This window comes from Diplotaxodon limnothrissa, linkage group LG10 (genome assembly GCF_057381915.1).
Source record: "Diplotaxodon limnothrissa isolate DT_005_m linkage group LG10, D_limnothrissa_male_GT1.1, whole genome shotgun sequence".
Lineage (NCBI taxonomy): Eukaryota > Metazoa > Chordata > Actinopteri > Cichliformes > Cichlidae > Diplotaxodon > Diplotaxodon limnothrissa.
Window position 1 is genome coordinate 25,084,135 of NC_140605.1, and position 17,749 is coordinate 25,101,883.

The 17,749-nt window shown below is 41.4% G+C and overlaps 1 protein-coding gene across 1 annotated transcript in view; it reads left to right on the plus strand.

Annotated features, from left to right (window-relative positions):
- Positions 1–17,749, plus strand: part of rapgef6 (Rap guanine nucleotide exchange factor (GEF) 6) — a 136,965-nt gene that overhangs the window by 43,510 nt on the left and 75,706 nt on the right. The window contains exons 5-7 of the mRNA XM_085364654.1: positions 7,612–7,681; positions 13,401–13,544; positions 14,771–14,788. Coding sequence (XP_085220780.1) covers positions 7,612–7,681; positions 13,401–13,544; positions 14,771–14,788 — 232 coding nt within the window. The remainder of the gene's footprint in view (positions 1–7,611; positions 7,682–13,400; positions 13,545–14,770; positions 14,789–17,749) is intronic.

A 17,749-nucleotide genomic window follows, 5' to 3' on the forward strand; every position in this document is an offset into this window, starting at 1 on the left:
CCCTCGCTATTTCTTTACGCATTCTTCAGCCCAGCACGCTTCATTTCCTGCCTGCCTGCCATAGTTTAACCAGCTGGACAACCAGGCTCTCCCTAGGGCACTGTGGCTTAGCACTGCTCTAAAAAACACGCTACTGAGTCCTGTGTGTTTTCATACATATCTACAATGGCTTTTTTAAAGACAGGCAGTCCTCTATTCTCACATTGCCAACACCTTTAAACAAGTATGTTGACTAAAATAGAATATGTAGTGCCTTTTTTTTTTTTTTTTTTTATACCTTTGAAAAAAGCAGAAAATTCAGTTTGTTACTAAACTCGTCATATATAAAACTAAAGATACGGAGCAAAGATTGTCCCCATTCAAAAGTGAAACATCCAAGTAAAATATTCAAAATTATTGGTGAGATTATTACAAAATTTCCTATTTTTCTTGTACTTCTTCTCCTTGAGTTCAAAGAAAACTGCTCACTTCTCTATGTTTTCTGGAACATTGCTGTCCTAGGAGGAAGTGAAAAGTACAACAACATCACACGCAGCAGAGGGATGAATGAATGTTAGTTTTGTCGTTCCCTAAGATGTGGAGGAAAAAAAAGTCAATCGCTGCATTGGAGTTGAGCAGTAGCTGTTAATGGTGCTTATTTAATTGTAATTTTTAAAATCTGATATGGATACATTTGAGGTCACCCGTTTAACTGATTGCTGATTTCCACATGAATGTGTTGTGATGTTTCTGAATGACCCACTGGATCATTACTTGGAGTACTTGGAGTCTGTCTTTTGGTGTGCTGGTGGTCTCGCTGCTGGCCAGCTCCTCAGTCTTCTTTGATTATGAGTCAGAGCTGTCAGTGTTGGCCAACCAAGCACTAAAAATGAGAAGAAAACCAGTCGGGGAGACTGAGAAGTAGATGTCTAAGTATGGTGAACTGTGTCTTTACTGCTTGTCATTATTACCATGGAAACTTGGGTGCCAAATGGGCACGGACCTCTGTTGGGGTTTAATTAACGCATTTCTTTCAGACTTTATCAAATTGCGCACTTGGAGGTTGTTCAGAATAACATAGCTTGTCGGTTTGGAAGTTTGTGGAAACTTTTCTGGATTCATTTTCACACCTGGCAAAGTTGTATGTGAGACTGCAAAAGTATTAATCAGTCGAATTGGATAATCAGCGGGCCTCTGCCAGCTATGGGTCTGTTTAATCTCAGAGCCCAGTGACTGAATAGCACAGGTAGTTCACAGTGAGCGAATGTGCGTCATGTCCTGCCCTTCCTACCCTCCGTATATGCCGTACCCAGGCACCAACTTTTGTCTAAGCAAGAACATTTCCACTAGTGAGAATACACGTAACATGGAAAGACTTGTTGCTTTTGTCCTGCAATCATTTTTTGAATACCTGCATACTTTGGAGGGAGCGGATCATTTTTGGCATTCTTCGGAGGCAATAATACCGCGTGAAAAAATGCAGCAGGTCAAGCCTGGCACATCCTACATTGTCATCAAACACAGATTTGAATCTTGTCAGAATTCTCTGCATTACACAACAACTTGAGCTTGATTTATCATTCTGTGTTGAATCTTCTCAAAGCTTGTGATGTAGACTACGTGACTGGCCGACGCCAGCATGGAGGAAATGATGGTACACAACATGCCAATCAGTCATTGCAGACTGCGCAAGTGCAGCATGTAGTTAATCGTCTCATCATCTCAAACCGCAACTTTAACGTGGGCTCAAAAGGTAGAGCGCATCGTTGACCAATCGGGAGGTCACTGGTTCAGTCCTGTTCTCCTCGAGTCTGTGTGTCAGTGTCCTTTGACAAGATGCTGAACCAACCTTCTCCTGATGCATCCATGAACATGTGAGTGTGTGCATGGTAGGTTAGAGCGCTGTAAATATACTTGAAGTGTTCAGTAAAACTAAAAGAGAGCTATTTGCTATTTAGTTAATATTGTTTTTGCACTATTGAGAATGTTGTCGGTTTTTCCACGCTTCAGACAATAGACACCTCAAGGTGTGTGTGTGTGTGTGTGTGTGTGGTCAGTTCCTATACCAGCTGTCATGGTTTATTGCCCAGGGCACTGCAGCTGTCACTGAACCTGTTCTCAGCTCTGCCGACAACTTGTTTTTGCTGGAAAAGGAGGGGAGAGAAATCATCACCTGCTGAAATCCAGCAAAGGCACAGCCTCAGTAGTTCGAAGGGACGAGATTTCCCTTCCAAAAAGGTGAAAGAGATGATGGGGATTAAAGTCGATTTATTGTAGAAGTACTCCCCACTTACTAACGCGAGAGGAATTTATTGTTTAAAGCTTTTGTGAAAAACCAGTGCCTCGCAGACATAATACATTTCCAGCCTTTAAAATACCATACAGGTTGGTTGTACTAATGGTGATTTCTTTAACAAAGTGCATAAGCATTTGGTGCCTGTGGATAAATGGATGAATGGATGGATGGAGCATTGAAGCCTGTTGTGATAAATTGAGGCAGATAAGGGTTTGTGCTGTGTGTAGTATTATCTTTAGAACAGCATACATCATACATTAATGCAGCATACATTATTGATGCTTCTGCTCCGTAATTGCAGGAATGCATCTGAAAGCTAATTTCCTGTCATGACATCATGAGTCAATGTCAGTCTGATATATTTTATGGAGATCTGAATGAGATCCATCTGTTCACACCTCTAAAATCAATAGGCTACACCACAATTCTATTTTTGTTAATATAGAGATTATTATTGTTACAAGAAATTTACATAAATTTCATAAAAATGAAATAAATGCATAAAAATGTCGTTTTTAATGCATCTAAAAGGTTATATTTGGGAATTTGGAATCATCTTGCACTTCCTCTACTTGGACAGTGCTGTACACGTTTTCTTATAACCGCTGCATTACTTAAGCCATAATAGCCAAGAAATTTTCACTTGTTAAAAACTAGTTGTTTAGTTTAGACCTCAGTCTAAATTTGCTTTGGTTGCTAGCAGGTTGCCATGATCTCCCATAGTTTATTTTAGATGCCAACTTGTTTGCAAACACTCACCAACTGCTTGCTGAGGAGAACAATGAAAAGTGAGACTTAAAGCAGACTCAAACTATTCGCTTTCAAAGTAAAAGTTGCACCCTTTGAAATGTATTGGTTGCAGAGGTAAGACAGTTTTTATTTTGGAGGCGAATCTTCTCCCTTTCTCCTTTGGTTTGCACTTGTTCAGGTTTCACCACAGTTCAGCGTCTTCAATGCAAACCATCAGCTTCTATTCATACAGACATAAGAGTAACTACCCAAGAATTAGAGTGCAGCGAGACCTTAACTACCGCAGCCCCACACACACTAGCATTGTGTGGATAAATGTTTGGCGCAGCAGTGTTTGTCAGCATGTTTTGGGCTTTTACCTTGTAAGACTGAAGGCTAATGTTTGGCCATAGTGTGGTTTTAGAAGGCTGTCTAATTTCCTGTGTGAGGCACAGATTCACACCAAATAACAACAGAGCGTTATCACATTTCAGTTCAGTCAGGGCAGCAGCATCATTTGGTGGGTACAAATATGTGCGCCCACACATAACCTCGGTAACTCGCTTACAGTTGACTCAAGTTTGTTTGGCTCTTGTGCTCTTTGTGGAAATGCAGTAAGGTCAAAACCGAAGAAAAAATATTGAGCAAGCGAACACAAACACATAAAGCACATACAGTATAATGCTGTGGATGTGAAGGGCTGAAATCTTTTCTCCTTTAGCATCAAACTGCAGCTCTCCTGTATTTCTCTGGACAACCTGTCTCTCTGCCCTGCGCGCACCCGCCCACACACAGTGAGGAGACAGGCTTGGCAGGCTTTGTGTAGCGCTGACAGGGACCAGGCGTCTCGCCTCAGTGGAGTGCGGAGAGATCCTGTCAGAGTCAGACTGACCTCCAGGCTAAGGGCTCTGAACAAACTCCCTGCCCAGCTGACTGCATTCCTCATTGGGAACAATTGAGTTTATACTCTGCTGGGAGCCACTCTATGGATAGACAGTGATTTTGATCATTTGTGTTTGTTTGCTTATTCCCTTGTGCGTTGTCGGTTTTTGTTTTTCTAATAAAATCAGATCAGAACATCTAAAGAAACAATACAGACTTGCAGATGTGAAAAAAAGAACAGTCTGTGGTGTGAAACAATTTGGGGAATGTAAACTGGACCCAGTGGTCAGGCCCATGTGTTGCGTGGCATTGATGGACGAGGGCAAACCCTCTGCAGCTGTAGAAATGCTTTCTGCAGCAGATTTGTGCCTCTTACCTGTGGGGAGGCACGAAACGGCTCAAAATCACGAGAGATGAACAAGAAAGTTTTCTATTATTAATTGATCCAAATCCAGTAAACAAAGATGCAATGTGCACCTTTTCAAGGCATGCTTTGAACTTTAAAGCCCTTCTCCAACTGTCAGCACTATATAAATGGTATTAAAATGAGAAAATCAATAGAACTGATAATGGGTTTTACTGTCCCCAGACTCACCTGAACAGAGCACTTTATGAAAACAAGAAGTGCCTCATATTTTCTAGGCTTAGTGAATAATTTAGTTTTCTATAGAAAACCTAATGTAATGCTTTTGTGCTTTAATTGTGCTACCAAAAGAAAAAAGTGGCCTGAGTGTATGCGACAGGTACGTGCCAAATAAATCCACACACCACTATTTTGGCCTTTTTCAGCTGCTAAGAGAGAGGTTTCCATGGAAGTGGCGGCTTCCTTCATCTTTTGTGGCTGTAGGTTTGTTTCCTCCCTCAGTGTTAGGCACTAAAGGTTTGGCTTCCACTAATATATCCTGGAAAAATCTGTTTATTAGAAGAAAAGCGTGATTTTAAAAAAAGTTTCTATCATTAGAACGCATTACAAAGACAGACTTTTATGTGAGGCCTAAATTCAGAGTGTTGTTTGTGTCAGTAAGAAGCTGTTATTTAAGATGTGACTAGATGAAAGTTTTCTTTTTTCTTTTTTTTTGACTTAGAGGAAGCAAAGACCGGCAGTAAAAGGAGTGAAGGAAATGATGAAAGGGAATACAGAATGAGATGAGGAGAGAAGGGAGGAAAACGGCAAAAGCAAAAAAATATATAGAAAAGAGAGAGACGGAAAAGATGGATTTGCCTTTGGAAAGGAAGCAAATGAATAAAAACAGGAAGAGCAATATGAAGTTAAAGGGAATTATTTACAAGTGGTATAATATGGATGCAGGAAAAAAGAAAACACGGAGTCATTGGAAGGGTGAAGATGATCAGAAGGGAAAGGGGGTGGAGGTGAAGCACAAAGAGAGATGTATTAAGGAAACAAGAAGGATATGAGCGAGGAAAGCAAAAAGCTGCAAACCAGATGGGCGCCACCGTGTGACAGTGTGAGAATGAAATCGGAGAAGAGTGAAAGTTTGTTCTCTCCCAGCTCAGCACGCTTCCATGATTAAAACCAGCCTCTTCCCCCCGATCCTCAAACAATGCTGAGGCACCACTTTTAGCATGAAGACGTGTTTTCAGTGCAGCGTGTTCTCAGGATTAAGCTCACACACTACTCACACACTTACAGAGCATATGTGCCAACAGGAAGCTTTCAGCATCCATGTGATCATAATGATGAATCCATTTAATCATCAATTCAGTCTAGACGTCAGCAAGAAGATGCATCAGCTGCACGTAGAATGTAAATGGCGGCTGACATGTTACAATGTTATAACATCAAAGTCAAGTAGAGTTTATTTGTAACAAAGGTTTCATTGTACCAAACACATCCTTAGTCATCTCCATGGAGAAGAAAAGGCCAAACTCACCCACGTGGTCTCGCCACAGCATCAGCTGCTCCACTCCTGCTTGTCAGTGGACAAAATGACCCAGCTGACTGCAGAGAGACTCACACTGTGCAAAAGCTGTTTACTTATAACGGTGTGGTTGGCCTGATCCAGATTGATCTTCTGCATTTAGCTCTTTTTTTTTTTCCTAATTGACAGAGAAGCACAAAAGTTCTGCGTCCATTATAAGAGATGTAAGCAGTCTGTATGCTTTTTCATTAACATACACTGTGTTTACACTTGTCCTGTGTGGTCAGATCACTCAGTACAAGTGTAAACAACCACCAAGATCCGAAGTAATTTGATCGGTGTAACCACTCTGCAATGTGGCCTGGGACAAATTTGGCCTGATATAACAGAAAAAATACCATCAATGCACGATGTGCTGGTACTTTTCTAAGAAGCGTAAACAGAGTCTTATTTATTTCTTTTTAGTCTCTCTGTACCTTTAAATGTATAACACAAATGCTTATTTAGCGACTTTCTCTTTTCTATCAGCGGTTGAACTTTTGCCACAAACCACTGACACAACTGAACTGCTAAAACCCATCTCACAGAGTAGTGAGACTAGCTTTTACATTTTCCTTCTAACTGCAGTTGAAAGACCTAGTGGCACGCCAGATTGGGAAGCTGTTACTTCCTCAAGTCAAGGACTTTGAGTATCTCAGGGTCTTATTAAAGAGTTGGGGGAGAACGGAGTAGGAGATTGACAGACAGACTGGTTGGTGCCGCATCTGTTGTGACGCTGAAGATTTACTGGTCAATGTACGTTCCTACACCCACCTATAAACACGAGGTGTGGTTGTATAAGCGGTGGATGTGATGTCCACCTGGGGAGAAACCTCAGGGCAGATACGGGACATGCTTGAGAGATTATGTCTCTCTGCTGCACCCACAGACCAAACCCAGATAAAATGGATGGATCAAACTGGAAATCTGTTTTTCAAAGCTTGCGCTTAATGTTTTCTATTATTATGCTGTCATTATAACTAATTTTAGCTCTTCTACCACACGCAGTGAAGTGAGATGCAAAAGAGTGTCACCAAAGGCGCCCCATCAGTGGGGTTGCCAGCTAGCGTCTACTGAGAAACTGTCATTACACATAAAATTACACAAAGCTGTGACTGCCCTTCAAAACTGCATTGGAAGTTGTTTTTATTTAATGTCCAGAGCTGATACTAACTGAGAAAAATGCTTCAAAATTATGTATAAAGAATATTCACACATGGATTGGGAAGGGATTAATCAGATATCAATAAAATGGTGAAATTATTATATATATATATATATATATATATATATATATATATATATATATATATTTAAAAATCATCTTTTGCAACAAAGAAAATTTGCTTTTTCTTTAAACATGTGAAAACTGTAAAACTGGTCACTGCCTTAAGCTATAATTTGACATTCGATCTCTCACACTATTTCCTTTTACATCTCATGTTGGCCACAGCTATTTCTGGCACACTTGAGTTTATCTGGTTTGAAGTATGTGTGAGGTGCACACATTGTCACTGCACATTCTTCTGCCTGCTTGTTTCTGTGACGTGTGCAATTTTATTTGTGTATAAAAGTTGTATTAGATTGATCTAAGGTCAGAGCAAAGCTTAACCACAAACCGGGTCTAGCACAAAATTGCTGTTGTAAATTCATCGGCCTGTATTCCCGGTACTGTGTCTGTGGTCGGGCAGATATGATCGACTGCGTCTGTTTCTACTGTCTCTCATGATATTCGTGTCATCTCTGCAGTGTGTTTATTTCTGTTTTAACACTCACTTTTTGTGTGTCGCTGCCCTTTCTCCACAGTTTTGGCAAGCAGCTGGGAGGTAGACGAGGCTGTGAATGCATCACTTTGGAGCCATCAGAAATGATTGTGGTGAGTAGAGACACCGTCTCTTGTTCTCCCTCTCTGTTTTAGACTCGGTCTGTCTGCCCTTTTATCCTCCCATGCACTCTCCCATCTCTGGGCTTTGATAATATTTCTATTTTTCTATCTTTATTTGATGTCTGCAGTACCTTTTCCCCCTCCCTCCATTGTCATTGTCCTGATCACCCTTTTCATCTTCTTTTTGCCCATTTCTGTTCTTTCTTCTCTGTTCTCTGCATTTTCTTATAGCATAAGCATTATCTACATCTTCAGTATTATAAAGGACCATATTTTTAATTGATATTACATCTAGAAGGTTATACGCTCTCTGTTCAGACTCGGCTTCAAAACGGATTGGACAGCGCTTAACAGTGCAAATCGATACTGAGACAAGCATCCTGCAAAAGCAACCCAAGAGGTTGTCAAGACAAAGAGATACTCAAGTATCCGAGGCTGTGTTAAAAAGATTTCTTATATTTAAAACGATGTAAGTTTGTCCAGTTAATTTTGGTTTACCCAGCACTCTATCGCATGGTAACACCAGGATCCATGCTGTTTACTTCACCTGTCTGTGGTTTTAATTTAGTGTCTTTCAATATCACAAAGACTTCATTCAGGTCAAGTTTGCCATAACATTTAGTATATAAGAATGTTGTTTTTGTTTGCCTCCACAAGGTCGCGTACAAATTTCTGTCCTCTTCCTACCTAATAGTTCTTCCTGCTCTCATTTTCCTCTTTTGCCTGAGCTTTGTCTGAGGGACTAGAAGGATACGATGGGATGAGATAAGCTGCAAAGTTTTATACAAAAAGAGGACAGGTAACACCAGTTCCACTGATGCTATTGAATAGGAAATAAAGAAATAAACTAAATAAATTTAACCCCAGATAACCCCCAGATAATCTGGTTGTTTTGGTGCACAGTGCTCTGTAGCAGAGTTGGAACAGGTTGTCTCCAGGGTGCGATGGGTCAGCAGTTATGATACCTGTCTATTTCCTGATTTACAGTTACTGAATAGAGGGCAATTGAGCACTCTTGTTCTTTTGCAGTCTGTCCATTTTAGTCTGTTCTTGTCCTTTTTGGTGTTTGATCCAAACCATACAGTGGTGGATGTGCAGAGAACACACTGGATTATTTCAGACTAGAAATCAGTTGATTTAAGTAAGTAGCAAATGATTATCAAGCCAGTTAAGCTAATGCTAACGCACATCTATGCTTTGATTGTGTGTGGTGTTTCTAAAGAAGGAACATGTAAAAACTGGTGGATGTTGTAAATTAAATAATGGTGCAAAACAAAGCTTTAGCCAGCCTGTAGTTTAGCTAACTAGCCCTTCAGCAACTACAATATAGAAGTTAAAGTACCTGTTGTGTTTTGCAGAGATAAAGAACAGGACAATTATGCAAGAGTAACAAAGTAGCAACTTGGGCCACTGTGTTTTTTTTCTTCTTCCCCCCATTGTTGCCCTTTCTCGGCTTCACCCAGTGGCTCTCCTTATCTCCTCGGCTCTTTTAAGATTGGTGGGAAGGGTGTTATCATATGACAAAAAAAAGCTTTCAGCACTCACATGTTCTTTGTGGCTTTTGGAAACCCTGCCCCAATAGTCTCAGGGACATCAGAACTTTCCTGGAAATGTTCTGCAGTGGAAAAAAAACATGACAATAGTAAGGTGCTCTTTCAGCAAGGCGCCTAATCTTGAACTACACCCATGGGCCCATTCAGAGGCGATTGCTATGGTAACAGAGAGCAGCGATACTGACAGTCTTCCAGGTATGATTGTGTGATAGTTTGTGAATATGAAGTGCGGCATTGGGAAGAAGAGCCTGTGAATTTAGTCCACTCATTTGCCCGGGGCACGAGAGATACATTTAAATTCAATTTAATTGTGAAAAGAAGAGTGTGTGGCTGAGGGAATAAAATTGGTTTGAATTAAACTGGCCTTTGAATCAAATCACTGAATTAAACAGTTCACTGTGTGTGTCACACACAGTGAGTGAAGAGAGGTGGGTGAGGGTTAGAAAGAGACCAAATGAACCAGCTTATCAGAACCTTAGAAAGGACACAAGTTTTCTTGCTTCTTTGTATATGACTGTTTTTAAGTTACAAACAGCACTGCCTTGGAAAAGAAACTCTGAAGCAAGGCTGAATGATAATATGGAAACTATGGTGTGCTATATAGACAAAAGAATCTGGCCTTACTTCTTAACCTTTGAATTTAGGTTTGTTTAGTCAAGCGCATAGCCACGCAGTCTGCCTTTACAAACATTTGTGAATCGATGAGCTCGCTGAATTCCAGCTTGGTACTTTAATAGCATGCCAGATTCCTTCTCTCCTAGATATTCCATGATAAACTGTAAGTGGAAGCTTTTAGGAACCACAGGAACTCAGCCATGAAGTGTCAGACCACATGAAGTCACAGAGTGGGGTCATTTCACTTGATAACTGTAGAGTTCCAACCTTCCTCTGACATTAACATCAGCACAAGAAACTGTGTGCTGTGAGCTTCGTGACATGGGTTTCCAACGCTAAAGAGCTTCTATAGGTTTAATTTATTGGTGGCCCAAGAAATAACGTATGTCTGTATGCCAATTCAAAGAGCAATAAAAAAACAAGACCATCTTAGAGTGGTTGATAAATACTATCTGGAAAGCATTGTTCAAAAGGACCCCAGTAAGTTAAAACTAAAGAATTATTGAATAACCACTTTTTTGTATTGAAAATACCAAGAAATGCTAATCGAAACACACACTTTTATGCACACATGGGTAAATACACAAAGGGCAGAGGGACTGCGGTCCAGTCACACTGCATTGCAGCCAATCGGCTAATTAGGACCATGGGAATAGTAGAGGGAATATTATCTGTAGCTTTCGTCATGACTCTGGTCACAGGATGACAGGGACTGACATTCAAAGACTGACAGGGTGGGGTTGTTTGTGTGTGTGTTCGTGTCTGGTTGGGGGAATAGATGAAATTAAAAAGAAGCACGCAGCGGGAAAAAGAGAGTAAGGAATGAAAAAGTGGAGAAAAAAAATAGCCGATGATGCATGCTGCCAGGCAAATGATCAGATAGACGGAGTGGAATGTAAACCGGGAGATGAGTCGACGTGAAGTTAGTCACACAGGCATATTAAAATGTTTAGAGGAAGCGGGAAACTTAATATAGAAGTGAGTGTCGGTCAGAAACATAACTGGTGGTCATGGGACAGAATGGGTTATAATCAGTCGAGGAGACAGAGAGCCATGTGTATTACAGGCTCACAGGATGAATGTGAAAGTGTAACCTTCCCCTCCAGAATTTTTTGTGTGTAACCTTCAGGCTGTCTGTCTCATGAGCCTCGTTAAAATGAGGCGAGATGACATTTTTCACCGTGAGAAGGGGCACATTGATACCAATCCAGGCTCCTTTTACAACCGTTATTTGGTATTTTATTGCTGAACTATCCTTCACGCAGTTGTTTTAGAGACCATGACAGCTAAACTACCCACAACCCAGTTTTTACTCGGTATATTAGAGCAGAACTCCCTGAGACAAGGTTTTTCTTCTGTGTGTTACAACCCAGAGCAGCTGTTGAGTCTCTTTTCTACTGACAGAAAATCTTTGGGTCAAGCTTCACTTTCTTTCTATATTAGTTGTTTTTTCTTATTGTTTTACCTTCATAGATTTTATTCTATGCGACTACATGAAGGCACAAACGGCAGTCGCTTAAGGCTGTTCTTTAACTCTCTTCTACTTTTCTCAGCACAGAAGCTGTAGTCATCCCCACCTTTCTTTGCGGCTGATCATGGGTCTGTATTAAGAACAGTGACTGACACATGACTGACCTGAAGAGGGAAAAAGACACACACAGTGGTCACATACAAAGACGCCATTTGTGGTGTACATACGCTATGGTGAAATCTCTGATAGTAAACACATTATTGCGAGATGAAAGGCTGAAGAAAACATTTCCTATAGGATCTTCCCAAACAGTTTGATCTTTTTTTCATATATACTGTACGAGGCTGTAAAAAAGTCTTTGGCAAAATGATGGATGGAAAGAAGGTCACACTTAAACACGTTAAAACGTCACCTCACACTTTTACCATTTTTATTGATAAAGAAACATTACACATGTTTAAAAGTGTCATAATATTTAGTCAGGATAAAGTGGGGAAAAAAATGGTGGTAGCAGGATGACAAAGTCACAACAAAACCTAAAGCCAGGAATTAGGACTTTGTTTGGGGACTGTTGGTCTGAGCACTCTATCCATGCACAGTAAAGGCAATGGATTGATGTTACTGTATTTGCCAGCATGCTCTGACAAATGTTTTTTATGCTTGAGTGCATGAAAACATAGTAAACAAAGCTACTGTTGAGTCTCTTTTGCTTCTGGCTGCCCACTTTAGGGGGTGCTAAAACTTAAATCTTAAATCTTTAGGTGCGGGAAGTGATCTTTCCTGACTTCAGGCTAATATTAGCGTGGCAGGACCACACATGAACACAAATTTTGACAAGGAAAAAAATCGAAAACACTATAATTTTCTCTGATTCATGAACTGCCATGACTTAGACATTGTTATATAACCAGAGAGTGTGAGACTCAGAGAAACTAGCACACTGATACTGAAATACAAGATAATTTAAAAAAAAAAGTTTAAAAAGCTAAGTTGAAAACAAATCCAAGAGCCTTGGGAAAGAAAATGAAGGCAGAGGAGCTGGGTTACATCATTTATTTATTGAAAAAGTCCGTTCATTGCTGGGATAATAAGATTGTTGACTTCACTTAGCATTATGCAACGAAGAAAGAAAACAAATTCCTCCTACAACAGACTCGCACAAAAAGGGAATGAATTGTATGGCCGGAATCTGTGTGCTCTGCTGTTTTTCTTTTTTTTTTTTCTTCCTGCCTGATGAGGATATTTGTGTATTTACGGTTTCCTGGAGGAAACTGGTGGCTCAGTGTGTGCTTTGTGCGCGTGTCATACAGAGTCAGAGAGCGAGCGAGCGACCATGTGAGCAAGCCTGTCAGTATGCAACATGTCGAGCAGATGAACTCTGTCTCGAGGAGGACTACTCTCGCCAAGTTTGAGATTTACTTGCCTTGTTTTCTCTCTTATTCTGGAGGAGTGACCCAGAGGATGAAATGTCGTGGGATCCCCCAGGATTTTGGACCTTGTCTTAAATTTTGGACGCTGCACTTCTATTCATCTTTTGTATAAAAGGGTTTCCCCGCTGTTTTTCTTCTTCTTGTTCTTCCCTTCTCCCCCTTGTGGTATTTCCTGCTTTTATGTGTTGTTCTGGTCCCCTTCTTGAGTCCAGATGAGTGTGCTCCGCTGGCACCGGCTCTCTGCGCTCTGGAAGAACTGGATGTTCAACCAGGAGCCAGCAGAAGAGCAGGACCAGATCCCAGAAGCCCTAGGACCTGAAGCAGAGCCACGGGGGGAGAAAGGGAACGCATTCAAGGATAACAACTCAGATTTGGAGAGCGTCACAGAATCTAAGACCCAAAGTTTGGGTTATAAGAAGCAGAGATCCGAATCTGACAGCCAGAATGTGGAATATAACAATCTGAACACACTCCCTAAGATCCAGAAGTCTGAACTGTTGAAACGTAGCTGTTCTGAGCCGTGCTCTCAGGTCACATACGCTGAGGATCGATCTTCCAGCTACCCCCAGACACCCGAAGGTTGTGGGGGCAAATCCCGTCAAAGTTTCTGCTCTGAGCAGAGTGTTCCCTGTATATTGCAGGTGGATAACGGCAGCGAGGGGGACGACAGCTTCTTGCAGAGAGAGGGTTCCCAACGGCGGTCCAGACGGCGCTTCAGAAGGGTCAACCCCAGGGGAGAGCGGGAACTGATCACAGACGGCCAAGACCCCGCCAGCTACAACACGGTAAGAATAAAAGCTTTACTAACAGCAAAGGCTAATGCTAACCACCCTCAGCATTTACAGTATTGACATGTTGCTTCTGTGTAAGTGGGAAGGCAATCAAAACGTACTCTTTGCCTCTTTCCAGTAGATCGCTTACACTTAGGCTGGTTGGGTTTTATATGTTTAAACAACTACTGTTTTTTCAGGGTCCTTTAAAGATCTTCACACATTTGGTTCTCTGAAGCTTGCTGACACCCCAACTATAATCATTAGCTTCGGTTTTAAAGTATCCTTGTGATGTGCACAGTGTGCAGAGAGCAGTTCATTCTCAATAAAGTTTTGGTTTAATGAATTAAAGAATAAGATGACAAAAGCACCATAAAGCTAGAGGGGGATGGTAAAGCGTATGGGGAAACACTGTTTCGCAGTTTGCATGCATTGTTCTGGTATTTAACTTATTTGTCAATGCCACAGAGAAAACAAATGCCGGAGGCATTGCTGTCTAACGTGCATAAAAGCTGAATTTTGTTAGGAAAAACAACGTTTCTCTGAAGGTCTGTTGAACCAAAGTTGTGTAGGAAAAGTATTAAAGCTGAGCGTGTAGGAACTTCCCTCTCTGCGATAGCATCACTGTGGCCAGAAGTGTGTCAGTTACAGTTTTAACTAATCACTAGAAGCCACGCTTTGCCACACACAGTCACAGAGGCGCGCACACACAAACGAACTTCCACACTCAGGTCATATGCACACTTTTCCCAGCTCGTGCAAAGCTCCCCGGAGCATTGCGACGGGGCTTAATGCAGAATTTAAAGCGTCCTCTGTCGACCCTACCTGCCTCTGTGGTCTCATGGTGATTGTTCCACTTTTTAAAATTACATTTCTAGCCTTCAGCGTCGCCGAATCCCACCACATTCTTTTCTGTGACTGCCCTTTATTATGTAAAGGCTATCTGCTCAGATGTGCTAGCGCAGCGCTGCTCCAGAGAAGCAGGACTAAAACAAATGAGAAATATAGAGAATTACTTTAGGAGTGCATGGAATTGGAGCAATATTGGACAGCAAAGACTCAACTGACACAAGGGATTGTTGTTCTTTGACATGTGTTGCACAGTGGTGCGCTTGCCTTTGTTCATTAAGAATACAATGATGTCTTATGTTGTGCTAATTTCACTTTGACAAGACGTAGTTTGCATAATTTGCTGTTGTGACTATTTCTTGTTTCTCTTCCCTTTTCATGCAACCGCTCAGGATTATGTCAACAACCAGGTAGGATGAAATACAAGACATGAAACTTTTCTGCCTGTGTGTCTGTCTGTGTTGGGCGTTTTGTGTTCATGTCTCTGTCATGTATGTGTTCAGTGTGCTTGAGCGTGCATGGCTGTTTATATGAGTCACTTTGGGTTCAGGCACCTGTTTAGAAACCGGCAGTCCTGTGGGGGGGGGGGGGGGTTTCGTCGTCATATTTAGAGGCTGCCACACACATGCACACTGCGCTGTCTGCTGACACTGTGGGTGGCAGATAGGAATAAACAGACAGAGGAATTAACAGATGCATGCCGGGAACAACATTGCCTTGCTAGGCAGAGATGGGTTTAATGTAATAGTGTAAGTTTCAGATTCCCCCTCAGATGGAAGTCACATCATTGGCACATGTCCCTCGAAAGTGGAAACTTGTGATTTGTTTTGTGCGATGAGGGCTGTCGGTGGCACAAGTTGGAAATTTCCACACATTACCCCACAAAATAATAATAAAAATCCCTGCTTATTATGCCCCGATAGTCCAATCAAATCAGTCGTCATTTGTGACATAAAGGAGTTGCTTTAGAAGTACTACTGGCTTTTCTACTTGGCTTCAGATGAAACAGACACGTTAGCTTAAGTTCTGTGTCTGCTGCTGTGGAGAACAAGGTTTATTGATTTGCTGATTGATCATTGGGTCAGGATTTAAAGGTGACACTTTTCCCTTTGTAAAGCAGCTTGGCTAATAAGAAAAAATCATCCATGGTTTTCCTGTGAGACGCACGCAGTGTAATGTTAATGCATCTGCGATGGCCGTTGCCGGAGGAGTAATGTTTTCACGTCGTCTGTCCATCCATCTGTCTTTCCGTGCGCGCCGTTTGTGCGAACACATCATCTCAGCAACACCTTCAGGGTACATCTTCAGATTTTGTGCAAATGTTCACCCGAACTCAAAGATGAACTCATTACATTTTGGTCCTCAAAGGTCAGAGTCACTGTGACCTCACGTCTTTCCCATTGTTATGTATATGATACAACAGGGATTCCTTTTACGAGGGCACAAACATCCACTTGGATTTGAGCCTTACTGGTTTGAATGATGATCATGTCAACGCGTTTGTGGCCACAAATCAAATCACATGGTAGCATAAAAGTGTCTGTAACAGGGGTCTCGAACATGCACGCGCCTCTTTGGCCCATCTCCAGTGACTTTGTGTGGCACTGACAGATAAACAAAGACGTAAACAGAGGTCGATATTGATCATTTGTAATTAGCATCGTAAGTAATTCTCTACAATCTGAAATTGTAAAGCTCTTTAGTTTACAAACCAAAAACAAAAAAAGGTTTTGATATTTATATTTTCACACTTATTATTTGCATCATAGCCCACATCTGTCACTTGATGCCTTTTAAGTTCTCTGAACCTCAATAGCAGCAGCTAACACAGATGTATTCACTTAAATAGCTCGTCCTGAATTCAGCTGACTTTGAACTCCAATAAATCCTAAGAGGTTTGAAGAGGTAAATAGAGAGTTTAAAAATGTGTGGACAGCTTTCTTTGCTTTCGCTGCCAACGCTGTGACGAGGCTCGTCGGTATGCTTTATCCGCAGCTGGTCTGTTAGGATTTTTATTTTGGTATTTTAGTGTTCTTGTCAAAATCTGCTCAAAAGTGGCTCTTTTATGTGATAAAAGCTTGCCGACGCCTGTTCTCACAGGGAAACTTGATAAAATGCTGACACTATTTATCTAAAAGGTCAAAGGTCAAGCCGTGACAGACATGGATGTATACTCTAACTTGATTAGTTGGTGGCTGCTTACAAATATGAGACAGGGATTCTGTTTCTTTTTGTTTGTTTTCTGTTTTGTTTTTTTTTCTGGTTTCCCATTTGCGATGATATAGTGACAGCATGAGGATAAAACCCCTTTCTGTAAATGCATATTGTACATGCACACATACACACGCTCAAAGCAGCGCTGTGGTTCTGGCAGTGGATCAGAGGATGTTGTTTAGAGGCCTTATTGAACCATAATAACATCAGTAATCCATTATCGCTGCTCTGTGCTGGTGTCTGGTGTGTCTTGCTCGCTCTTAATAGCTTCTGTTGGAGTGAATGAAGTTCCTGAAGCTATGAATTACGACGAGCCCAAAAAGATGATTCACAAAAACCCCGAAAAGGGGTATTTCTCCTAAACGAAGAATGCAACACAATAATTACAGTAATTATTATAAATCAAACCAATGAGTTGGTCTGCTGGCTTTAAATTTTAAAGTTTCAGAGGCAGAGAAAGATAAGTGAGATCGATGTTTATTTTATTACCCACTGTTACTTCTTTTATTCTGTGTGATGACTGATACGGCTGCGATTGATCCAGAAACCTGACTCCTCTCTGCCAGCGAGGTGCTAGACAGAAGCTCCTGCGCTCTCTTATTACTATAACAGACCACTGGGATTTACTGATGACTCAGATTCACACACCCCCCACACACACACGTGTACACACACACACACATTCACATGCTGCACAGATACAGAGTCACTTCATTTAGACATCAGATGCTTCACCGGGTTACTGCCTTTCTCCTGCCGGGCAGGATAGTTAGATAAACCCATCACCTCATTTGCCTTGCGGGGGAAACCTGCTCTATGGGCTTTTTAGAGCCAGGCTACTCCATGGAACCCCGGGATCATTAATTTAACATGATGCAGGTTCAGCCATCTGCACAGTTCACCACTAGAATAAAATCAGGAGAGTGTTGTTATGCTTCTTTTTCTTTTCTCCTCACCAGTTGGGCCACTTTCTCAGTTTAACTCGTGATTTTTCAGAAAAAATAAAAGCAGGTTGCCACGTGCAGGTGTTTGGCACATTCGATTTGCTTTCAAAATCTTTGTTTTGAACATTTTGTCTTGGGGCTCGTTTGTCACTGTCTATGTGTGTGAACTGTGATCATGCTTTTGGAGCATGAAGCAGCATCCTCTCAGCTGCT